General features: G+C 33.7%; 4 protein-coding genes and 1 long non-coding RNA gene across 9 annotated transcripts; 3 read left to right on the top strand and 2 right to left on the bottom strand.

The window, feature by feature from the left end:
* Positions 1-2,158: 2,158 nt before the first annotated feature.
* LOC108214906 (protein ESMERALDA 1-like) lies at positions 2,159-11,189 on the bottom strand. Of its 3 annotated transcripts, XM_064089341.1 has the most exons (10): positions 10,681-11,184; positions 10,250-10,316; positions 8,410-8,477; positions 8,221-8,309; positions 6,487-6,684; positions 4,727-4,931; positions 4,454-4,621; positions 3,452-3,619; positions 3,182-3,372; positions 2,159-2,789 (listed from the first exon to the last, which is right to left on the bottom strand). In XM_064089341.1, the coding sequence occupies exons 1-10, from the start codon at positions 11,053-11,055 to the stop codon at positions 2,627-2,629; spliced, it is 1,692 nt and encodes a 563-aa protein (XP_063945411.1). In that variant the 5' UTR covers positions 11,056-11,184; the 3' UTR covers positions 2,159-2,626. The 3 variants fall into 3 exon arrangements, with proteins under 3 accessions (XP_063945411.1, XP_063945413.1, XP_063945412.1); XM_064089343.1 differs by lacking the exons at positions 10,250-10,316; positions 10,681-11,184 and adding an exon at positions 9,612-9,871; XM_064089342.1 differs by lacking the exon at positions 2,159-2,789 and having other exon boundaries at positions 3,188-3,358; positions 10,681-11,189.
* A 3,837-nt stretch (positions 11,190-15,026) lies between these two features.
* LOC135151308 (uncharacterized) lies at positions 15,027-16,266 on the bottom strand. The gene is made up of 2 exons (XR_010290016.1): positions 16,128-16,266; positions 15,027-15,262 (listed from the first exon to the last, which is right to left on the bottom strand). It is a non-coding gene; the product is annotated as an uncharacterized LOC135151308 (long non-coding RNA).
* On the top strand, positions 15,954-18,471 carry LOC108210804 (protein STRICTOSIDINE SYNTHASE-LIKE 12). Of its 3 annotated transcripts, none has more exons than XM_017382221.2 (4): positions 15,954-16,099; positions 17,042-17,194; positions 17,587-17,856; positions 17,948-18,471. In XM_017382221.2, exons 1-4 carry the CDS (start codon positions 16,056-16,058, stop codon positions 18,432-18,434), a joined length of 954 nt encoding a protein of 317 aa, XP_017237710.2. In that variant the 5' UTR covers positions 15,954-16,055; the 3' UTR covers positions 18,435-18,471. The 3 variants fall into 3 exon arrangements, with proteins under 3 accessions (XP_017237710.2, XP_017237709.2, XP_017237708.2); XM_017382220.2 differs by having other exon boundaries at positions 15,980-16,697; XM_017382219.2 differs by having other exon boundaries at positions 15,981-17,194.
* A 2,526-nt stretch (positions 18,472-20,997) lies between these two features.
* On the top strand, positions 20,998-22,573 carry LOC108210805 (protein STRICTOSIDINE SYNTHASE-LIKE 12). Its single transcript, XM_017382223.2, has 3 exons — positions 20,998-21,601; positions 21,688-21,957; positions 22,050-22,573. The coding sequence occupies exons 1-3, from the start codon at positions 21,333-21,335 to the stop codon at positions 22,534-22,536; spliced, it is 1,026 nt and encodes a 341-aa protein (XP_017237712.1). The 5' UTR covers positions 20,998-21,332; the 3' UTR covers positions 22,537-22,573.
* A 1,555-nt stretch (positions 22,574-24,128) lies between these two features.
* LOC108214243 (protein MIZU-KUSSEI 1) lies at positions 24,129-25,412 on the top strand. The gene has a single exon (XM_017386125.2). It carries the CDS (start codon positions 24,441-24,443, stop codon positions 25,218-25,220), a length of 780 nt encoding a protein of 259 aa, XP_017241614.1. The 5' UTR covers positions 24,129-24,440; the 3' UTR covers positions 25,221-25,412.
* Positions 25,413-25,460: the final 48 nt, after the last annotated feature.

The raw sequence follows: 25,460 nt of genomic DNA on the forward strand, positions 1-25,460 counted from the left end.
CCACTGCCACCACCTCCACCGTCGCCTCCCCCATAACCACCACCACCTCTATGCCGCCCGACCAGGGGTGACAATATTGGACCCGACCCGACAACCCGACACGAATTCGACCCGCAAAATACGAATTCGGGTTGGGGGTTTTCGGGTTCGGGTCGAATTCGGGTTGACCCAAAATCAACCCAGAAAAATCGGGTCATTTTCGGGTTGAATTCGGGTTACCCGAAATTGACCCGAAAATTAATATATAATATAAATATTATATATATTTATATTATTTATATTATTTTTATAAAATTTATTAGTTAAATTTAATATAAAATTATTTAATTTAATAAAAATTAATTTATTTGGATTAAAATAATATTTATTTATTATTAAAAAAATATTTTTATTAATAAATATTAATTTTCGGGTCGGGTTCGGGTTACCCGCGGGTAGTACGGGTCGGGTTCGGGTTGGGTATTCTGACCCATTAAATTTTCGGGTCGGGTTCGGGTTGGGTAAATTTTTTGACCCGCGACTGTCAACCCGACCCGAACCCGACCCGAAACCCGAAATTGCCAGCCCTACGCCCGACCCCTCCATAACCACCACCTCCATCTCCACCTCCATTATTTCTCTAACAACACAATCTCCACCTCCATCTTCACCAGCCTCATCTTGGTCATTGCTTCAACCTCTTTCAGCCCCGTTCATACTTATTTCCCCACCTCGGCTTAACTTCAAAACGGGGCGGAGCCGCCACTATTCCGGCAACACTTCAACCCCCTACTTCAAGCCGCCCAGACCTCCTACAATCACTGTTCCTCCATCTCCACCTTCACCTCCACCATCTCCACCACCGTCAGCACCATCTGAATCAAAAACGTGAACAGATCTGGAACATGAATGGAGATGTGGGCAGTTTCTGCCAGTTTCCACTAAATCTTGCAACACAGATCACTAAATTCTAAAGAGAATGTCACTAAATTGTACTGAGAATATCACTAAGTTATATTGGTTTCTAGTTTTTATTTTAAGATTGGTTTCTATTTGATCATGAGCCTATATATATATATATATATATATATATATATATATATATATATATATATATCGATTCCGAAAATGAGGTCGAAAATGACATTTGAAAACTGGAACTGGAAATCAGGATTTGTAATTGCATATATGGTTGCATATGGTTGCATTCAGTTGATTCTATTGTAATCTAATGGCCCCGTCAGGGGCACACCAAACATCTGTTGTTACTTACAGTTTTCAGTTGCATTTAGTTGCAACTGAGGTTGCAAAAGTTGCAACTGCAGTTGCAACCTCATTTGCAACTTTTGCAACCTCATTTGCAACTATATATAGTTTTCAGTTGCATTTAGTTGCAACTGAGGTTGCAAATGAAGTTGCAACTTCATTTGCAACCTCATTTGGAACTTTTGCAACCTCATTTGCAACTTACAGTTTTCAGTTGAACTAGTTGCAATTGCAGTTGCAACAGTTGCAACTTTTCATTTTTATTTGCAACTTTTGCAACCTCATTTGCAACTTACAGTTTTCAGTTGAACTAGTTGCAATTGCAGTTGCAACAGTTGCAACTTTCCATTTTTATTTGCAACTTTTGCAACCTCATTTGCAACTTTTACGGCTGCGCCGCCCAAGGTTGCAAATGAGGTTGCAAAAGTTGCAAATCGTATTTTTGAAAAAAAATTTTTATTAAAAGGTATTTTTAAAAACAATGAAAAAGATGGTAGTATTTTTAAAAAACTAATTTTACAGATGGGTATTTTTAAAAAGATCCCTAAATCTTATGCGCTTCAAGTCAACAATGAAATATATTTTTTTTCAAAAGAAAAAAACAATGAAATATACTTACTTTATTCATAGCTTTAAAAATCTCCGCCGTTGACATTTCATGTAGTTCAGAATATCAACTATTTCACTCCCTTCTGTCAAAAAAAAAAAAAACAACTATTTCACTCCCTTCGTTTCACTTGATACACACTCATCACATTTTACATCAACATGTTACAATATTGACTGCAACTCTGCTAATAATTCAGTTGCTAACATTTGACATCAACATGTTACGATATTGACTGCAACTCTGCTAATAATTCAGTTGCTATTGGCATCAACAATGTATGTTGCGGCTGCTGATCATGCAAGATGAAAAAAAAAATCTGGATATTTAGCCTTTAATCAAGAAGAGAAAACAAAGTCTTTGCTTGTTCAGCTAAAATTTTCCTACTGCTACTCTCCCATTACATTAAAATTATCAAACCATTTAACCCAAGAAAAGGAATGCTAATAAAATACAATGATACCAACTAATGTACAAAAACATGGGTTAAAAGTGTGCAATCTATACAGCTTGTTAGATACAGTAGCTGTGACATATGTGGGAGACAGATGTGAACTTCCCACTTTACTCTTCCCGCATTGAAATGCTTGCAGGTTCTTCCGGAGTGATGCACTCTTCACTAAAAATGATCGACTTTGCTTTGTTTTACAATATACGGCTGAGGTTTCCAAAAACCTAGGTGTCTTTGCCCTAGAACCAATGGAGGGAAAAAATTAAAGAATTTGGCCCTAAATTGAAGGTTGACATGCATACATAATTATGAAACAAGAACCCTCATGTCGCGAATGTCAATCTGGAATCTTCTGTTTTATTAACACGACACATGCAATTCGGACATGGGAACGAGTATATGGAGTCTGCCGGTCTCTTCATTTCAATTCCTTTGGAATCACTATGAGCTCTCATACTCAGCATTTGCCGCTTGAAGCTTTTCCATCTGGATAAAACAGATAAATAAGGCACTTTAAACCACTTATGACCAAAGAAATAAGAGGCTCCTTTGTGTGTCTGTGATGGAACATATTGATCATTTAGCATATTACATAGCTGAAAAAAAATATTTGAAGGAAAACAGCAAACAATGATCTGCAATATATTGTTTTTCAAATATGCTTCACCAACAACTCTATTCATTATGAACATAAATAAACTCCTATTATATGAACAACCAAATTATTTTTCAAACAAAATTAGATAGCCTTATATACCGGGTTCCGGTTCAAGTATTTTTGTGCTGGTTATTATCGCATAAATTGCACACGAAACTGAAGTGTAATAACATAGCTAAAAGATGAATAACATAGTAACGCTAATATTGCATAAACATACCCAATGTTTGGATTGTCTAAAAGTAATGCCAACTTTCGCTTGTCGGGTTTTATTGTCTTGGAGTGTCCACCATACAAGTATCTCCTATGGCCCAGAAGGAAATGTGGAAAGTTTCCACCTTGAGTGGTCACAAAAACTTCACTATGAAGACAAACAGTGTAGTCTATCGCCGCCATCCTGGAAGAGAAGTTCTAAAGGAAGTATATAATCAGATCTTCAGCTGGCCACATATGAAACAGCTTTCATATAACATCAGTAAATCCTTTGTACCTGAAATGGAGCAAGTTCTTCTTCAGATGCCAGCATCTCTTTCGTTTGTAGAAGGGGAAACATCTCTAGTAGTGGAGCCATATGTCTTTCCGAGTCATAAATCTTCCCAGATGCCAAGTATATGGATGTACTCTTATCAAACCCCATTCCTCTAAGCATCAAACCAACCTGATATATGAGAGAATAACATTGAGTAGTCATATACTATTTATGTATATTTCTCATTTAAACTACTCAATACATGTTATTACTAATGAGGTGGCAGTTCAAAAAATCAGAGTGACGGACACAATAACAAAAAAATAAACCAAGCACCGACATAACATTAATTAACCAGCAATAGTTACATGGTTACATCTAGAATTAAATTTCACAAATTCCTCAAGCCTGATCATTTGGAGAAGCAGAAGCTAACACAATGTTCATTTAGATTCCAGTACAACTGAAGACCGTCTTGACACACAAGCCACTTGATTTTACAGAAGCCAAGGTATACACAGAGCTTGATACTGCCGCCCGCAACCCAATTGAAAAACAGATCTCAAATTTACAGGACAAATAGATTCCAATATCAGGCTATTTGGCAGATAGCTTAACTTACAAAATTAAGATTTGGGTCTCTGTGGACACAAATGTGTGAAAGAGTATTTACTATTTAAATTTCCTGTAATTGACCTTGCCCAAAAATTAAAAATGGCTTAATGTTCCTGTTCCTATTATGATACTCCAACAGTGAGGAAACACATAATCTACAGTTTATTAAGGTGCTTTTGTATGTAAGGCAATACAGTCTGCAAGGCAGTACAGACAATTATGGGACAGTATAGCTGTATAGGTATTACAGTATGCATGGCAGAACAACTGTACAAGTATGACTGAGACCAATACTAACCAAGCAAAACTAAGTGTTACAATTAATATATAAAGTTAAACTAGCAGGCTTTCTTTTTTAAAGTTTCCCCTTATAAAAATATTGGAGTAAATTTATAGTATAAGTTTGACCTCTAAAGGTGTTAGTGGACACTTTCCATTTAGCCTGTTTGCTCCAGGATGGATAACTCGACCTGGTTTTGTAAACTTTCCCTTCCAACCTCTTTCCCTAGCTGCCTTCATGTCTTCATCTTCTTTCGCCCCACCACCATAAACACAACAAGAAAAAGCAACCATATCCTGCACAATAAAGATGATCAATGTATTTTCAGGATATTATCCTGATAGTGGTGGTCAGAGAACAAACAGTGACATGATTGACATCCAGTTGGTGGACAAACTAACCTCCTCAAAGCGAAGATGGACAGAAATATACTTGCCACTATTATTTGCACTTCGTTCTTTCATTTTTGCAACCAAAGATTCACCAAGGCTTAATATTGGACTGGAAAACCTTAAAGCTTCATAATTGGCCAAGCATCTGAGCCGTTGGACTGCTGGGGGAGCATCAAATGACAAACGGTTTGCAAATGGGGAAATCCTTATAACCCTAATAAAAAATTGACAAACAGTAGCTTCAAATTAGTTTCTATATAGCAATGACAATAACGAATCCAGAAAAGCACTGCGTGTAAAAGCAGTTACAGAAGAACATATAGATAAACAGTGTGTGTGTGTGTGTGTGTGTGTGTGTGTGTATTATAAGATAACTATCAACATTACTTCACTTCAGGAAACACAATGAATGAAGTCGCTGTGGGTTTAACAAATAGACAAATACTAAAAAGTAAATATGAACCCCTGCAGCATATGAGAAAGGACCAAATATAACTAACATTAAAAGAGTTGAAAAAAGTCATGTAAAATAAGATTTATCGTAGACAGATAGTGGTGTAGAAGCAATGGAATATGCACTTTACGGGCATCAAACTCCAACAATTTTCTTCACTATATCCAGTCTCCGAATGTTTCTATATGTTATGAAACTAGCATTTACAAGCACTGCTTGGTAAAAAGTCTCGTTTCATGTTTAGCATTTATTTCATTTTAAGATCAATAAGAAAACTTACTGGCTTCATTTCCAGATCGAAGGAGCGAAAAGAATAATAAAGTTTACGCAATGTCAGGACTCAAGAAGCGGTAGGTAGGACAGCCGTTCATAACAAGATTAAAGAAAAACGAAATGCCCACAAATCAAGATTATAATAGGGCCATGATGTCTATCATACCACACACGGCTAAAACGATAAAATGTCTCTTTGTTCTCCTAAAAGCCTAAAATTTTGAAATGAGTTATTATTTAGGGGCATTTGGATTGTTGACATGAATCGGAACTAAATAAAACTTCAAATGTCATGCTAGGATTAGGAAATAGTTTCCCAGTCATAGGAATGAATTAGCCATGCCAACTACATAAATCTCTCAAACAAACACCACTCCATGTAAATAAAATTCTGATTCCAGCTAACTGAAACCATTATCTTGCAAGCAAATACCTCAGATTAAGTTATAATTAATTTTCTAAACAAATTATTTTATTTTTATAATTTTATTTCGCCAGATGTACAGCTTAGAAGTTTTCTTTTGAATATTTAGTAACTCGTAAGTTATATATAAAAATAAAATATCCAAAATGATATTATCAAATAAAAATTAAAATTTAACTTCTCTCAAGTTTTTGTAAGTCTTAAGTCATAATGAAACAGGGTGTACGACTGTCAACTCCAGTAACTCAGACATGATAGTCCACAATATAATACTCATATGGTAGTGAAGTGAAGTGCTATCCAAGTATACATAAATAACAAATCATATAAAAGCTAAAAAGTCTGGTCATTGGTTGTATGGCATTAAATCACCTTAGGGAGTTAAATTTTTTGCAATCAATCCACCACATCTACCTTTTTATTGTTTTAAATACCTCAACCCGTATCAGCATTCTTTTTATATGGACAAATGGTCCTTTTTTAAAGAAAACTTGAAAAAAAAAAACGGGCATACACGACTTGCAGGGACTAAAAACGGATATAATAAGCTACACATCAGAAGAGCATGGCTACAAAATTGTTGATGTAGGAAATACATGAACAAATATACGGACTTACTTTTCTTCAAGTAGCCTAGGAAGAACTACATCCTTGTAGTATTGAATAGGTGCCCAAGCTTTTACTTTGAAATTGAGGACATTACTCATGTTACGGTCGAATCGCTCCATTAGGTACCCCGGTATCGTGTCAACTACCCGTACATCATTTTTCAACATGCTAATAAAAAAACTTTCATCATAGATTTCTTTGAATTTGCTGCACATGAAACAGATATGAAATCCATCAATATTGAAAGAAGATAATTCTGAGATATTATAAACCTATTTACCTTTCTTTTAACATCTTTTTAGTTTATACTATACGTTTAAATGAAAGCCAGTCTTAAAAAAAATGCCGAGAGTAGGATTACATCCAGTTCACCGGAAACAAAATTCAACTTAAAAACATCAGTTTGATCTCGACCATTTGAACAACAATCACAAATTTGAATCTCTATCTTTGAAATCCCTAGCAAGTGAATGAACTACGGAGGGCATAATAACTTTACCTATGTAACAGAGAAACTTCATTTTACCTTAAAGATAAAATTAGTCAAGTAAAACAGAAGCTTCATATTTCCTTTAAGATATCATTACCTAAGTAATACAGAAGCTTTATTTTACATAAAGTACTACTGGTGTACCCTGAAATATTTAACACAATATTGGTACTGGACAATCAAATACGTTTAAACTATTGGTCAAATCTTAAAGCAACCATAATAGACCTTAGGGATAAATATCAAATTTATCACTCATTCGATTCAAATATATCAAATTTGTAACTCGTTTCAAAACTGACTCAATTTGTTCACTAGTTTGTAATTTCATATCAAGTAAACCATCTGCCAATGACTATATTGATACAAAATAATGATTTTTTAACGAGGAAGTTGATACATATTTTCATATTAGTGATCAAATTGAGTCAATTTTAAAATGAGTGACAAAATTGATATATTTGAACCTAATGAGTGACGTATTTGATATCCATCCCTTATTATAGTATGCGCCACAATTGACACTCCACCTTGGTCGAAGTATCTTGCATCAGGACAATTATCTCATATATCAATAGTCAATATTACTAAGTTGCCACTAAATTAGAGAGGGATGGAATTCATTGCTTAAAAAGACACCCAGACCATTACTGTGTAATATAACATTTTAAACATCAGAAAAGGCCATCAACTAAACAAGGAGAAGCCTGTGTCAGGATTATCACAAAACTCAAGGAAGTCTGATATATTACATTGAAATCATTTTTATCTCAATTATTTCACATTTTAAAGTTTATTGAAGAATTCCAAATTGTGATCAGGTAAGTCTTATGGATCAATTACCTATTAAAATAGATAAACATATACCTTGCCAACAAGGTGTTGGTGTGGTGGTAGAGCTCTTGTACCCCCTTGCGGGAGGTCGGGAGTTCGACTCCCCACGTGTGCGTGTGTAATCAACTAGCAAAAAAAAAACATATACCTTTCTATATAGATATGTCTAACAGATTACAGTATTCCAATGATATACCAAAATTATCAAATCAATTCATAACAAAGTCCTAACCAGATCATTCTCAAATTCCATATCAGCTACAAATTGTAGTATATATCAATGTAAAAGTGGACAGACATATTTGTACCAAGTTGTTGGCGGATTTTACACACCAAATTGTTTTAGTATAATTGAACATTGTAACCTAGGACTGCATCTTAAAAGCAAAAAGGGAAGATTAACAAAGAATCTTACAAACCTAGGGTCTCTCCAAATGCTATGAAAATGAAAATTTGGAATAAGAAGTGTTGCATTAAGATACCCTGCGACCGCAACTGCATTACAAACCTAGATAGCAATCAAACAAATATAACCAGAGAATTGCAATTAGAGCAAAAAATGAACAGGCATTTAGTAAAATATTCATCACGTCAGGCGCAGATTTTACCGATGTCCTCTGCTGATTTAAGCCACCATTCGCCTCAACATATATGTATCCGTTGGACTCAGGTAATCCTACAGTAATAAACAACATGCTATTACATGTAAGTATACGAAAATACAAAGATCCTTACAAAGTCAGTTGATTAGCTAAAGTAAATGCCATAAATTTAGTTTGCGTTATATTACTTGTCAATGTTACATAGAACGTTCAGCCTTCCCCCAGATTATAAAACAGAATAAAGTACTCCCTCATTATTTGGTCCCCCAAATTATAAAACATAATAAGTACATCTTCGGTTGCACTTATTTTGGTGCTAAGATAGATGTCTTGTCACATTTAATAACAGCAAACCATAAATTTAAATTGTCAAGACAGTGTTGCATGGTTCATGGGTCAGCCTATGGAACCGCGATCTAGTTCCCTTGTTCCGGAAAACGATTCCATTTCGACACGGATCACCAGATCATCAGGAATCGCGCTACAGTTCGCTGGCTTCGGCGATCCACCTTTAACTTAAGCAATATAAGAAACAAAGATAACTTGACACTATCTTGATTGATATTATTTAACAAAAAATACTTTAGTAAAGAAATAAGAAAAGGAGTTGGGAAAATGATACAAATGAAAGAGAAGACACGTGAGACATGCCTTGCTTAAAAAAACAGATTTAGATTCGTTATAATTATGTATCTAAGGTTCTTGCCATTTTATAAGTAACCTTAAATGTCATTTTCTGATCAATTTACTTCTATGTTTTTGGGTAAACTAAATATTTTAATTATAACAACCATATTAAGACTATATATTGTTTACTTAAAAATCACTAAAGAGGGATCCTTATATCAACCCGCGAATTGAACTCAAGTGTCATCTTAGTCAGTAAAGAGGGATCCTTATTATATTGTTTACTTGAAAATCACTAATGAGGGTGGCAATTTCGGGCAACAGGTCATGTTCGTGTCAGCAATCTGGTCGATTTCGGATCAAGCTAAAATCACTTAAAATTGAATAAAACTGAAAATTGAAGTGTTCAGAAATGAAGTTCTAATTTCGGGTCTATTTCGGGTCAATAGGGTGATTTTTGGGTCACTTTCAGGTTTTGTCTCAGTAAAACGGGTTGTGGGTTCGGGTCGTGTCTGATATTGCCACCCGACTCAGTTCATACAAAATTAACGTTTTTATGTACCCGATCCCGTACCACGTACCCGAATGACCTGTGAATAGCATGTGCCATAGCTAGAATGGACTGAGCAAACCGATCAAGATCCTAATGCTAGAAGTTTTGGGTATATGTGGCAGGAACTTCACTGTAAATCTTGTGGGGAAAATTCAAAATGATATGCAATATAACATGCACATATTTTCTGAATATGGGATGCCTGAAACACTTAACAAAAAAAAATTATATATAAAAAAAGTAATAGCAAGAACATTTAACATAAGAAACTACTTAATTTATTGTCCAAGTTCAAAGAACTGAGAACCAAAAATTATTAACTACTTTAACGACTCAATAGATCATGAATCAGTTTAAAAAACTGATTGAAAAACTAACTTATCAAGAGATTTACTAATATATACCTATACAGAGAAGATAACATTGTGTATTTGATAGTTTTTAAATAAGCTGTCCACTTAGTTTAATATTCAATTCGCAAAAAAGAATATGCATGACATTTTGAATAACACGATCATATAAACTAAAATATGTGTATCTATGCACAATATGCAAGAAATCATTATCTTCATCATCATCATCAACATCATTATCATCATCATTATACAAAATAGAAAGGAGACAACAAACCGAGTTTTCCATGATCAAGAATTTATATGTTCATACCTCCGGCAGACTTCTTTGTACATGGCCTCCACTCACCACCTTTAGGATGCTTCCATATCGTTGATATCTATATATAATTAGTGTCCTGTGTCAATAGTATGCAAAAAGAAGATATAACAAACAGAATCACAAGTATTATAGATCACTCTCACTGAAGTTTCAGTAGTGTGCAAGGGATCCAGTCCCATTTCAGCGAATTCAGAGTACAAGTATCGGTCCCTAAGCTACACTCACTCACATATATCTGCTACATTATATCATTTAAGCAAATCGATCCTGTCATCCTACCAAAGTAGCACTTAAAAGTAGCAAAACGTAGCTTATATATTCATATCAACAATCAATCAAAATCTAGTCTATTCTATTAGTGTGCATAAAATTACGAGTAAAATTACGGAAAACGAAATGAAACATCTGAGAACGAGACTAACCGCATCCATTGAAGAATTATCAGCATGAATCTCAGCTTTAAGCCTCGCATAAAGCTGAGGACTCCGATAAATCGAGCCAAGCGGCGATCGGTGTTTGATCACAGGAACGACATCAAACGACACCGTTCCCATAAAAAACAACATAGCGGAAATATAGAGCAAGGGAGCGAACAAAAAGAGACCTTGTCGTTTGAGCAAGAGAGAGAGTATTAAGAAAGAGAGGCGCTGCGGTAGAGTTACAGGCGGTTGAGTGAAGCGATTCAAAGCTTTAGAACGGCCGTGACGGAGACGAGGAGAGCGGAGAGACGACGGCGACGACGGCGGCGACGACGGGGAGTTGTGTCCACTTCCCGGTAACCTATTGTATGCGTGCATTGCTTACATTGCCGATTCGTTGTGTGTAGAGGTTTGAGATTTGACTGGATTGATTCTTGGTTGATTTTACAAGGAAATCAGAGAAATGAGAAGTGTGTTTGCCTGATTGGAATTTTCAGAGACAGACTAGACTCACGTGATCCACTTCCCATGTCACGTGATCTTTAGCTTTTTTTATTTTTTCGGCTCACTCATGTTTTTTTTGGCGATGTATACTTGAATCTGAATATATTCTTTGACAAAAGAAATTTATTCATTCAAAAGATAATTAATACGTTTTTTATCATGCCTTCTGTTTGAAATTTCGGTCATGGTTTTTTATTTTTGACGCAGAAAATTTTGGTGATGTTTTAGTATTGGTCTATATTATCATTTTTCTTAAGTAAAGATAGCACTTTTCAAATAATAAATATGACATTTGACCTTATTTATAAAAATAGTTTCCATAATTAAATAATTTAAAAACTAGAAAACTTGAAGATGTAGTTTTTCGAAGGAAAAGAAATAGTAGGAGACACTTATTTTCTCAATATTTTTTTGTCAGAAAATTAAAGCACTTTTATTAACTTGAATAAATTATAGTCGGGACAAACCCCCAACCGTCAATACAACTAGGTTGGAAAACAAATTATATACTAAAGATAATTAGATGTTCTGTTTCTTAATCGTTTAGTATATAGAATTTAAAAATTCTCTTATTTAAAAAAATAAAATAAACTTTTAAAGCTAAAAAATGAAATTAAAGATATTCCAAAAGATCTGAATTGTACCAACATCCTATAAAGCAGCAATATCACAATTGATCTTATCACATAAAAGTCACTATTAGACCGATCCTAATAGCATAAGTTGAGATCGTAGGAGCGGCACCCGAGTTATCTACATATCAGATACCAGCTATACACATGTCGAAAGTGTAAACCCCTAAAGAAGGAACAATCTATGGTTGTGAAGGATGAGCTCTTATCATAATTACCATCGGCTCATATTTGAGAATCATTCTCAACAAATCCAACATTAAATAAATTCAAATATAACAAAACAAAATATAACGAAACATTCCAAAAAAGACAAAATAACCACTTCAAAAGGGGAAACACACGAACACCCAAAAAAATGAGTTTTATTGAAAGAAAATCAACGAAAATGAAGAAAACAACAGGGTTGAAACTTTCCACTAGAAAAAATCAGGATAAACCCCTCGACTAGCTTAAATAAGGACAAAAACAAAAGAAGGAAGCGGCTCTTCGAATCCTAAATTTTGAGAGAGAGGTTGTTACAAACCGATCATCCAAAGCTATTTTTTTAGTTGAGCTCAAATCTTATATTATTTAACAACAATCATTTTTATAATTTTATATAATGGGAAGTTCTTTTCACTTAAAAAGAAGTCTAATATTCAAATATCAGTTAAAAATGTCCCATAGAGCTATTTACTTCTCCTTGACCATGTTCACAAAAGTTGATGCGGAGATGAAAATACATACAACTCATTTGTCTGGGTTTGAAGTCATTTTTGACTTTAAGTTGAAAACTATCTGCTTGTATAATAAGTTAGAAGTCGACTTAAATTTAGAATTAGGTAAGAAACTAACTTAAAGCCAAAAGTTAGTTTCAGATATTTTCAGTGACTAATTTATTTAACTTATTTTTTGGATAAAAGTTACCAATAAGTCATAAGTTACCTATAAATATCTTTTATTTTTGTGATTATATTTTTAACAACCCATAAATCATTAGTAAGTCAAAATTATCCAAATAGACATTTTAAACTCCTAACTTATCACATTCATCACGTTGTATAATAAGCCATAATTTTACATCAGCCAAACAGACTCCTAATTTATGTGCACCTCATTCGAGTCTTTAATATAATTAGATAAACAAATTCACCCAAACAATCTTTTTTTTCCTCAACAAAATGAGCTTGTCTCTAAGATGAGAACCTTATCTAAGTCTACTAACCTACAAAATATATTACGAGAAATTGCACTTATGTCGCGAACAAAGGACTAGATGGAATCCAAAGAATATAAGAGGAGCCGAAAAAGAGAAGGCAAAGATTTTCAAGCCCTCAACAAAGTAAGTTGTGCTCATTCAAAAGAGTATAGTGACCCAAAGAGGAAAAAATTATTGAACAAGACATGTCTATATATTAAGAACACTAAGTCACATTGACAATCCCAAAATTATTTGTTTGTTCCATAACTTTGTACTTAATCGAATTCGTGGTAGAATTTCAGTTAATATGTAAATATCACTACCAAGTTATTTCTATCTTCATAATTCACCAGCTACAATAAAGTCATTAATTAAAGAAGATCATCAAAATCATGCCCTTTTGGATTGAGTAATAAAGCTAAACCAAATTTTGTGAACTTAGAAATGTTCGAAGTATGGTATAGACAACTTGGTTACACCACCTATCAACAAATCAAGTGGTCTACCTAACATTTGAATTGTCAACGAGTTGTCGCACGTTTCATAATTACCGGAAACTCAAGTTGCAGGAAACTCAACAATATTACAGAGTTCTTCAATATAGTGAAGTCAAAAACAATATGTAGGGAGCTCTATCACAAACTCAAAAATAGCTTAGAACAACGTAGTTCGATAAATCAAAGGCATCTATAGAAAGCTTAGTGGGCGAAAATTCAAAATGCTACCGCAAACTCAGAGCTAGCAACAAGGATTATACGTTAAGTAAGCTCAGATCAATCGACAAGTCAAGTATTATGTAGCAGAGTGGAGTTAACGACAACACAGACATATGCAGTGAAGTCAAGCCCTCGAGACAAGTACCTACCGGAATAGGACAAACAAATCAACGTCGTACTTTTCTCAAAGATTCGTTTTCTCTAAAAAGATAGGTGGCAAGCATTTTCTTATACGCAATTATAGGCAAGAGGTGAGAATGGTTGAAGTATGATATTTTAGACATTGGTTATATTTTGAGTATATTCCCTTTTGCACCCCGCTGGTTTTGGCCAAAATAACTTTATTACCTATACTTTTTATAATTGCACTATGCATCCCTTTACTATTTTTGGCGCGTCAGTTTGCACCCTTCCGTTAAAAAACACAGGGGTAGTTTGGGCAATATATAAAAATTAATTATTGATAGATCTTTATTTATTTTTTTTGACCCTCTAAACGATATTTTTTGAAAATTCTTAAAGAACAAAAGTTGTAGAGAATGAAAAGATCCTTTTAAAACAATAAAATTCAAAATTATTGAAATCTTTTTTGTAATTTTTTTCTAGATTACAAAAATTAAAGATCTTGTAAGAATTCGTGATAAATTCAATTAATTTCGGATTTCGATAATTTTTGATGATTCAGAAACCCTTTCAATTACCTATAACTTTCGTTCATGTTGTTTCCTCATATCATGTTTCGAAATATTTTTGAAAAATTGAATTTTAAACTAAAAACATGAGTTGTAAATATATTTTATTATTTCAAAAATATTTCGAAACATGATATGAGGAAACAACATGAACGAAAGTTATAGGTAATTGAAAGGGTTTCTGAATCATCAAAAATTATCGAAATCCGAAATTAATTGAATTTATCACGAATTCTTACAAGATCTTTAATTTTTGTAATCTAGAAAAAAATTACAAAAAAGATTTCAATAATTTTGAATTTTATTGTTTTAAAAGGATCTTTTCATTCTCTACAACTTTTGTTCTTTAAGAATTTTCAAAAAATATCGTTTAGAGGGTCAAAAAAAATAAATAAAGATCTATCAATAATTAATTTTTATATATTGCCCAAACTACCCCTGTGTTTTTTAACGGAAGGGTGCAAACTGACGCGCCAAAAATAGTAAAGGGATGCATAGTGTAATTATAGAAAGTATAGGTAATAAAGTGATTTTGGCCAAAACCAGCGGGGTGCAAAAGGGAATATACTCTTATATTTTCTATTTTTGTTATTTGAACCCACTTTTTAGCTAAAGATTGAGATGATGTAATCAAGTTTAATACCAGATTTTTTTTATTTTTTTTTGTAAAGTCTACATATTCGTAGATGAATTGTATCGAAATACAATAAACCGCATCCGGGATTTCTTTCTTTCAAGAAAGTTTATCATCTAACCGAAAGTCATGCAAGCATAACTCCGGACGTTTAGACAATAAAGCTTAAATGAATTAGAAAAGAATAACCCATAAGTTCCGTAATAGCTCGCTTCCAAATTATCCTGAAACAAAACAAATCAAAACAAAACATAAATCAATATACAAGAAAATCACGCATATATATAAACAAAAGATTATATATATCAAAAATAGATAGAAAATAAAATAATATAAAAATATTAATTAATTTCTAACCAAAGGATAATCCTTTGGTTAGACACATGAAAATTAAAAATTTAAGTGAAGAATAAAAACAGAGTTTAAAACGTAATTAATTATATTAAATATAATGATCTACAAAATAGTAAACAAAGCCACAAAAATGGCATCCATAACTGGAACGAAAAGCCATCAAAGGCACAATAAAGCCATTAAAGGCACAATAAAGTCATCATTGATGACTCTCATAAATGGTACTGAATATTCATAAAAAGTATTTATCCAATCACAATCTTAATTTAAAATGTAATTATTCAAATTAATACTGATAGAGACAAATAATAAAATAGTCAACAAAACGGATCCCGTAATTAAAGCCAATCTACTTCAAAAATAGAATTAGTGCCTAAAAATCAAATTCATAATAATTACGAATTCAAAAAACGTAACAGGTTCAGCGGCCGGTACAACCACCAATCAAGAAGTTACATAGTTCTAACATATCGTGATTTATAAGAAATCGAAAACATAAATCACATCTAAATGGTAAATCAAAAACTTAATTCACACAAACATTAAAAAACCAATTAAAAAGAAACAAGATTTCAATTCTCAAATGAAGCTGGTTACACACAGAACATACACAATAACACAAATAGTTGTAGCGTAACCCCACTCAAAATTCTAAACCCTAGCATGCGCACCTATTATTTCGTAATTAAAAACAGCAGTCACAAAAGGTGAGTAAGATCGATATAGAGAGGGTACCTGATCTAGAGAGGGTACCTGATTGTGAAGGAGGAGAGTGAGTAAATGTTTGTGCTACTTTAGATAAACTGCATACCATGTTTTTAAAATTGTGTTCTTTGATTGACTGGAGAATCACGGAGTTGACTGCCGTTGAAACATTCGCCGTTGACTTTGTCGACGCCGGGCGGGATGCTAAGATGCGCCGTTAGTGTTGGCATATGATCTACATTTTTATTTAGATGATAAGTGCTGCATTTTTCATAGAGTTGATGAAAGGTCTCTTTTTGGGGATCTGCTTTTTCTTGAAGAGATGTTTTTTGAAAGCATAAGTTTAATACCAGATTATTTATATTATTATAAATAATTTGTGTAAACGCATCTTAGGTGGATCTTTAGACTGTAATTTGGGTTAATCTAGCCAAATTGCGTGAAGAGATTTCAATTTGGTTGTGCTCATAAACCAAGTAGGAGTTTTATTAGCATCATAAAAATTGAAGCTACATATTAATTGGCACCCTCCATGGGAGTTGCTCGCATGCTACACTTCTCTACTGCTCTTAAAAGCTACTTATCATTACCTTACTTTTGGTTAGTCGTCCTCTGTTCTTTGTTTCTAACAGAAAAAGATGCTTTGCATACTTTTATTGTTACTCGCTTCATGTTTTTGCTCTAACAGAATGCCCATTTCCTCATATTTCTCTTCTGCCTTGTGTACATGTTAGAGACAATAATTTTGTGGTAAAATCCATTTCACTATATATATTCCACATGATGCATATGCTCCTTTCTAACCTTGATATACAAAAGAAAAGACTAATGGCGTTGTTAGCTATAGAAATATTTCAACATAAATTCATACTTTGCCTAGCTTTTTCTGTTTTTGTTAGTAGCTGCCAACTAGTTAGCGGTGATGAGTTGGCATTCTTTGCCAGGCTTAATCTTCCAACAGGGGCAAGGGGTCCAGAATCTCTTGCTTTCAACGGCAAGGGGGACGAGTTTTATACCGGTGTATCTGATAGTAGAATCCTCAAGTATGAGTTGGCGAATCATGCTTTCGTCAATTTTGCAACCACCTCACCTCTCAGGTAAATTTTGCATCAGTTGTGCTTTTCGCCTTTGCAATAAGGAGCTGTTTGAATAAGCTTATTTTTCAGAAATAAGAGCTTATATTTGGAGATCTATTTTTTCCTGAAATAAGCCCTTTTGTTTGTCAAATAACGAATATGAAACACTTGTTTAACATTTATATCCAAAAATATTATAAAAAGATGCATTTATTTTTATAAAAATAAGCCTTAAATTTGATAAGTATGATCTGGCAAACGGGTGCTAAGTTTGAAGGAGAAATTAGCTACTTATAATAATGATATTAGCCTTCTCCAGACGGACAGACACCATTTGAATGCATAGTGTAGCATAGTTGAAGATCAAGTTTTGGGGAATGATATTGAAATTATAATCACCCATCCATTTTCAGGAACAAAGCAATTGGTGATGACAGAAACGATACAAAATTGGGAGAAGCTCCTTGTAGGCCATTAGGAGTCGCAATCAACTACAATAATGGTGACCTTTATATTGCGGATGGTGTATGTGGACTAGCTGTAGTGGGTTCAAATGGAGGTGTTGCCAATACAATTGCCAACAGCGTTAATGGCATTCCTCTTCTGTTTCCCAATGCCATTGATATCGATCCAAAAACAGAAACTGTTTATTTTACAGATGCTGGCTCTATTTTTCAGAAAAGGTTGATCACACACATATGTTGCTTCTTTTTCCAATCAAGCTTATGCTCTATATTCATTGAGTTTATTCTGTTTGTCTTTGAAATGTTGCAGTATGGACATTATAGAAATACTCTCAAGTGGAGACACGAGTGGAAAATTGCTCAAATATGATCCACAAACCAAACAAATTTCAGTGTTGCTAACAGAACTTTCTGGTGCAACTGGTGTAGCGGTTAGTGGAGATGGAGCTTTTGTGCTTGTTTCGGAGTACATTGCCAAGCAAATCCGCAGATACTGGATTAGAGGACCGCTAGCCGGAACATCAGACATATTTATTGAACTTGCAGGGAGCCCTGATAACATCAAAAGGACCGTGTTGGGAGATTTCTGGGTTGCAGTGACCATGGTGGATTTGCAGCTAGCTGTACCAATACTGGTGCCTTTCGGACAAAGAATAAATCCTATTGGTGTAATTCTGGAGAACTTTAGTCTTGAGGTGCAATACAGAAATGCAATTGTTAGTGAGGTTCAAGAAAATGCATGGGGAATATTTGTTGGAACCCTTTTAGGGAGTTCTGTTGGAATTTACAGAAGATAGTAATAACAAATTTATAACAATAAAACATTAGAGAACACTCTTGACACATAAAAAGCATTATAAAACACAATAATTTTTCAGCAACTTAAATTGTTACTCGATTTTTATGGTTTTTTGCAAAGGTGGAGACACAAATAGGGGTGCAATCCCCAGACAAACTTGTATATCATTCATCAACTGTTGAAGCTCTTTAAGTGTTGTATTCGCCAGGCCTGCAAGAGACCGATAAAACAACTTCACTCACTATGAAAGTGTCTTGTATTAATAATTATTATTATTACTGAAAAAAATATATGATAATAATCAAATTTTGATATTTTGATATTAACATGAAATCTTATTTATCTAAAGTTTGATCCATGATAGAAATTTTATAGAGTTGTTTAGCAGATTAAATTATTTGAATTTTAAAAATTTAAATGAATAGTTTTGTTCACAATGTAATTTGTTGATTGGAAAATTGTTATATTACAAAATTTATAATAGTATAATAATAATTATTAAATAAAAATATATATATGATGATAACAAAATTTAAGTTGTTTTGTAAATTAAATTATTTAAGTTATAAAATTTAAATGAATAAGTTTGTTAATCGTAATTCTGTTGACGAGATATATCATTATATTACAAAAATCCTGATCTAACATGAAAGTCATAAAATAATATATTTATTATGTACAAAATATGATAATATCAAATTTGGTAATTTGGTATTTGGTCTGATGATGTTTCGCTAAAAGCTAATTTCGCTTATTAATAAAAAAGTATTGATATGGATAATATCAATTTGGCTATTGATATTAATATAAACTTTTTATTTATTTGAATTCTGAAAAATGATAGGAATTTCACATGAATTGTTTCATAAATTAAATTATTTGAATTTTAAGAAATTAAAATGAATAATTTTATTGGCGGAATAATTGTTATAATATAAAATCTATACAAATATGAAATTTTTTTTGTAATAGTAATAATTGTTAAATAAAAAAATTATATGAGAACAACCAAATATATTAATATGACGATGACCAAATTTTAATATCTTGGTATTTGCTACTTCTGATATTCCGTTAAAAGGGTTTTCATCATGATTAGAATTTTGTAAAATTGTTTCATAAATTAAATTGTTTGATTTTTAAAAATTAAAACTAATAATTTTGTTAGCGAATTAACTCTATTGGTGGTATAGTTGTTAATTACAAATGTTAACTACTATAGAAGTCTATTTATATAATATAATAATTATTATAAAATCATAACCAATATGAAAGTCGTATAATGGGTGCGATATGAATTCGAAATAAAATTCATAGAATATATATGAGTAATTCAAAGGAGAAATAAAAAAACTTATTCATTTAAAAATATCTCTGCCATAGTATTTTTAAACAAAAAATTATATAACACGTGAACCAAATTTATGTACGCTTTTAATTTTATAGAATTGTTTCATAAATTAAATTGTATAACGTTAAATTAAAATGAATAATTTTGTTGGTCGTATAACTATTGAATTACAAAATCTTAACCACGGTAGAAGTCTTGAAGTTTTTTGTTATAAAGTCCTAATCAATATCAAAATCTAATTATTATAAAATCCTAACCAATATTGAAAAATTCTTTTCATAATGATATAATATAATTATAAAATCCTAACCAATACAAATTTTTTTCATAATAATATAATAATAATTAATTATTATTAAAAGAAAAATTATATGATTACAAAATCATATTAACTATTTATGTCGTCTTTAATTATGATATCCCAATCAATCCATGAATGTTACAAAATAATAATAATAATTAAATATAATATAAAATAACCGAATTTTGGTATTTTTGTTGATGTTGAAGTGAAATGTGGTTTGGCTTATTAGGTTTTATGGACATCGAAACTTAACATGGTTTCTATTTAGGGTAAGTCAAGTGGTAAAACTATGATCTTGGCTTCGATTTTTAGATCCAATTCTCGCCTATATCAAATCTTAGTTATAGATAAATTTAGGTCCAATTCTCGCCTATATCAAATCTTAGTTATACATCTTGGGTTCGATTCTCATCTATATCAAATCTTATTTATAGATTTTCGGTTCGTTTCTCATCTATATCAAATCTTATTTATAGATCTTGGGTTCGATTCTCACCTATATCAAATCCTATATCAAATTTAGGTAGTTATCGACTAAATTGGATCGGTGGAGTATTATGTAAAATTTGTTGAACTTGTATGATATTGTGCTTCATAATTTTAAAAATCGTATGTTATTAATATTTTAAATTATTAAAATAAAATATTTCAATTCAATATGAAAATAAATTATGAGTAATTTTCTTATAGATTTCTTCAGGTCTAAGATATTGGTTATATTTTTTATTTTTATATGTCAAGGTTAAGGATTTTTCATGATTAGAGTTGCTCTAATCTAGTTTAACATGAGATTATCTATATTCTTATATATAATTTGTGTAAATGCATTCTCATGTTGATCTTTTAGACTGTAGTGTAGGTCAAGAGATTTCAATTTGATTGTTAACCCTAGTAAGATTTTATATTACATAAAAATTGAAGCTACATATTAATTGGCACCCTCCATGGGAGTTGCTCGCATGCTACACTTCTCTACTGCTCTTAAAAGCTACTTATCATTACCTTACTTTTGGTTAGTCGTCCTCTGTTCTTTGTTTCTAACAGAAAAAGATGCTTTGCATACTTTTATTGTTACTCGCTTCATGTTTTTGCTCTAACAGAATGCCCATTTCCTCATATTTCTCTTCTGCTTGTCTAAATGTTAGAGACAATAATTTTGTGATAAAATTCATTTCACTATATATATTCCACATGATGCATATTGTTCCTTGCTAACCTTGATATACAAAAGAAAAGGACTAATGGCGTTGTTAGCTGTAGAAATATTTCGACATAAATTCATCCTTTGCCTAGCTTTTTCTGTTTTTGTTAGTAGCTGCCAACTAGTTAGCGGTGATGAGTTGGCATTCTTTGCCAGGCTTAATCTTCCAACAGGGGCAAGGGGTCCGGACTCTCTTGCTTTCAACGGCAAGGGGGACGAGTTTTATACCGGTGTATCTGATAGTAGAATCCTCAAGTATGAATTGGCGAATCATGCTTTCGTCAATTTTGCAACCACCTCTCCTCTCAGGTAAATTTTGTATGCATAGTGTAGCATAGTTGAAGATCAAGTTTTGGGGAATGATATTGAAATTATAATCACCAATCCATTTTCAGGAACGAAGCAGTTGGTGATGACAGAAACGATACAAAATTGGGACAAGCTCCTTGTAGGCCATTAGGAGTCGCAATCAACTACAATAATGGTGACCTTTATATTGCGGATGCTGTATGTGGACTAGCTGTCGTGGGTTCTAATGGAGGTGTTGCCAATACAATTGCCAACAGCGTTAATGGCATTCCTCTTCTGTTTCTCGATGCCATTGATATCGATCCACAAACAGAAACTGTTTATTTTACAGATGCTGGCTCTATTTTTCAGAAAAGGTTTATCACACACATGTTGCTTCTTTTTCCAATCAAGCTTATGATGCTCTATATTCATTAAGTTTATTCTGTTTGTCTTTCAAATGTTGCAGTCTCGACATTATAGAAATACTCTCAAGTGGAGACACGAGTGGAAAATTGCTCAAATACGATCCACAAACCAAACAAATTTCAGTGTTGCTAACAGAACTTTCTGGTGCAACTGGTGTAGCGGTTAGTGCAGATGGAGCTTTTGTGCTTGTTTCAGAGTACATTGCCAAGCAAATCCGCAGATACTGGATTAGAGGACCGCTAGCCGGAACATCAGACATATTTATTGAACTTGCAGGGAGCCCTGATAACATCAAAAGGACTGTGTTGGGAGATTTCTGGGTTGCAGTGACCATGGTGGATTTGCAGCTCGCTGTGCCAACACTGGTGCCTTTCGGACAAAGAATAAATCCTATTGGTGTAATTCTAGAGAACTTTAGTCTTGAGGTGCAATACAGAAATGCAATTGTTAGTGAGGTTCAAGAAAATGCATGGGGAATATTTGTTGGAACCCTTTTAGGGGGTTTCGTTGGCATTTACAGAAGATAGTAATAACAAATTTATAAAAATAAAACATTAGAGAACACTCTTGACACAAAAAGCATTAGAAAGCACAATAATTTTTCAGCAACTTAAATTGTTACTCAGATTTATATGGTTTGTAGACAGAAATAGGGGTGCAATCCCCAGACAAACTTGTAGTCTTACAAACCTAAATATATACAAGCTGAAACTATATATCATTCATCTACTGTTGAAGCTCTTCAAGGGTTATATTCACCAGGCCTGCAAGAGACATAGATAAAACAACTTCACTCACTATAGTATAAATAAATTAGCCATGTGCGTAATAATAATTAAAGATTTTAGATTCTTTTACCATTTTCATGATTAATCCCAAACAAAGTTCCATCAGATGTATGGATTCTGTTCATTATAATGCAGTCATTTTCTTCCACTCTGTTGGTCTTCAGCTTCTCCAACTTTGTACGAAGCTGTGATGCAGATTTCTTTAACTCTGTCGAAACAGGGTATCATTTTTAGGATGTAATAAAGATACAACTAAGCACCACTTCTTCAGTGTCACCTGCATAATACCTGTGTGCTACATTTACAAACTGAAACGTAGAGTGTGACTCTCTCCGGTCTCAAGGTACAGGAGAGAAATATCTGCAACCACCCCCTTCCTGGCGCGCCAAATGATATGTACATATTTGTTCCCCCGATCTTCCTCCAGTTTTATTCCGTGTCTTGAATAATAATATTAATAATTAGTACAGTCATAATAATAATTGCCTGCTTTTGAAATCTAAGAACATGATGAGCCTGTTATTCATCTCCTCGTAATGAATGATCTTTTCAGGTTCTTAGAAGTTTATTCTGCAGATGAGAAACACAAACTGGAAACAGTAGTAATAGTCTATTTCTCAACAGTAGTGATGACTTGAACTAATCTTTTGATACGTGTTGAGAGTTTTCATTCTGGTAAACTATAATAAATGCTCATATATTCTCATAATATTAACGTTCGCTCTCTTTTTTGAGCTGCACTGATTACATTTTAACCACATCATATCATTGTAATCATTTCTCATTCTTTTTGTTGGCGTCCGTTGAGGTATCTGACACGCCGCGACCTCATCAGTGTCATTCATTATATCTTTGAATTGAAATGGTACCTGGTTGAACCACTAAGTAATCAGGTGTTATCTTTTGAGCCTTTGTAATTGATTTCTGTGATGTCAATTTCCTGATTTTGTGTCATATATATGAATCATTCTTGCTGGTAGCTAAAATTTGTGACAAGTCTATTAATGTTGAGGGAGTATATGGCCCCAAGAGGGTCAGAATATTGTTGAAACCCAACATACTCTGGAGCACGCCTAAATAGCAAAACAGTAGCCAGAACTTTGGGTCTTCTGGGGTCCCTAGTTTTTCAATAGTGATGGCTCCAAATCCAATTACTGTATTTGGGTTTTTGGATTCAGGTCAAAAAGATAGACTGTCAAACCAGTCTTTAAATCACTACCCCACAAGAAACTGAAAAGAGCAGGTTTTTGTTCCCCAGGATTCTTTTCTTTGTTCAAAATCTCCTTGTCCACTATTCCACCCCCTACCCCAGCCAAAAACAAAGCTCCCCTCCCTCAAGATTCTCTCATTCTCTTTTTTTTTTTTTGTTTTATGGTGTCCCTGCCAGTTTTTGCGCACCTCGATTAATTTGGAGAACTGCTAGCACACTGTTATCCACCGAGCATGGCAGTCCACTTACTTCCGTCCCTCAGGATTCTTTTACTCTGCACTATAGGACTAGAAACAAAAAAAAGGGGAAATGAGAACTCATAAATCTATAAAGAAAAACAAGATTAGAATAACTTTACTTTTTTTCTCTCTGCCATCATTCTTTTAAGTATTAGCCCACCTCCTTTGTTTTTCTTTCTTAGATAAAGACAATTATGGCAAAGAGTTCCCAAGACTCAAGTTCCAAGAGGCACTTCCATTGGACTAACAAGGTTAGCAGTGAAGATGAAGAAGCCCCTCCTTCAACCTTCAAATCCTGTTCTAGTACTAGTGAGGATGAGCCGAAGCTCAAGGACAATTCGCATGTTCCAGCTGCAGAATCCAGAATTCGGCTCTCAGTTACCAGGAAGAAACTGCAAGCTGTTGCGGTTTCCAGGTGGCGTTCAGTTCTTACCACATTTGCTAAGAACCGGACGGAGTTGCAGCAGAGCCTTGGACCGCGGGTGGTGGGCACCCTTTTTGGATATCGCAGAGGACATGTGCATTTTGTGTTCCAGAGGGAACCGAATTCCACACCAGCTTTCTTGATTGAACTTGCCACCCCAATAACAGGGCTGGTGCAGGAGATGGCTTCTGGCTTGGTTCGCCTCGCGTTGGAGTGCAACAAGGAAGCTAATGATGAGAAGAAAACACGTCGATTGTTGGAAGAACCAATGTGGAGGACTTTTTGTAATGGGAAGAAGAGCGGGTTCGCGTCAAGGAAGGAATGCGGTCCAAAAGAGTGGAAAGTTCTGAAAGCCCTGGAGCCTATTTCGATGGGGGCAGGTGTTTTACCAGCTGACAAGGAAGAAGGAGAAGGCGACGGAGATGAGATCATGTATATGAGGGCCAAGTTTGAAAGAGTTGTGGGGTCTAGAGACTCCGAGGCATTTTACATGATGAATCCAGATAGTAATGGAGCTCCTGAGCTTAGTTTGTACTTGCTCAGAGTCTAAGCATCTGTTTGCATCTTATATGTTTTTTCTTTTTCTTGATCTGAGGACTGAAGAAGGCTTTAACTATGTTTCTCTTCAGTTTTTATCTTTCTCATCTTTTCTGCTATATAATCTTGTAATTGTAAGTTCTCTGATATCTTAAAGCTGTATGGGGTTAAACCGGAAATATTTGAATACATATCCTTTGTTGCATCACAATAACTTGTGGTTTCTCTCATCAAGAAGATGATTTGGTTGTTT

The sequence above is a fragment of the Daucus carota genome, chromosome 3, assembly GCF_001625215.2.
Source record: "Daucus carota subsp. sativus chromosome 3, DH1 v3.0, whole genome shotgun sequence".
Classification (NCBI taxonomy): Eukaryota; Viridiplantae; Streptophyta; class Magnoliopsida; order Apiales; family Apiaceae; genus Daucus; species Daucus carota.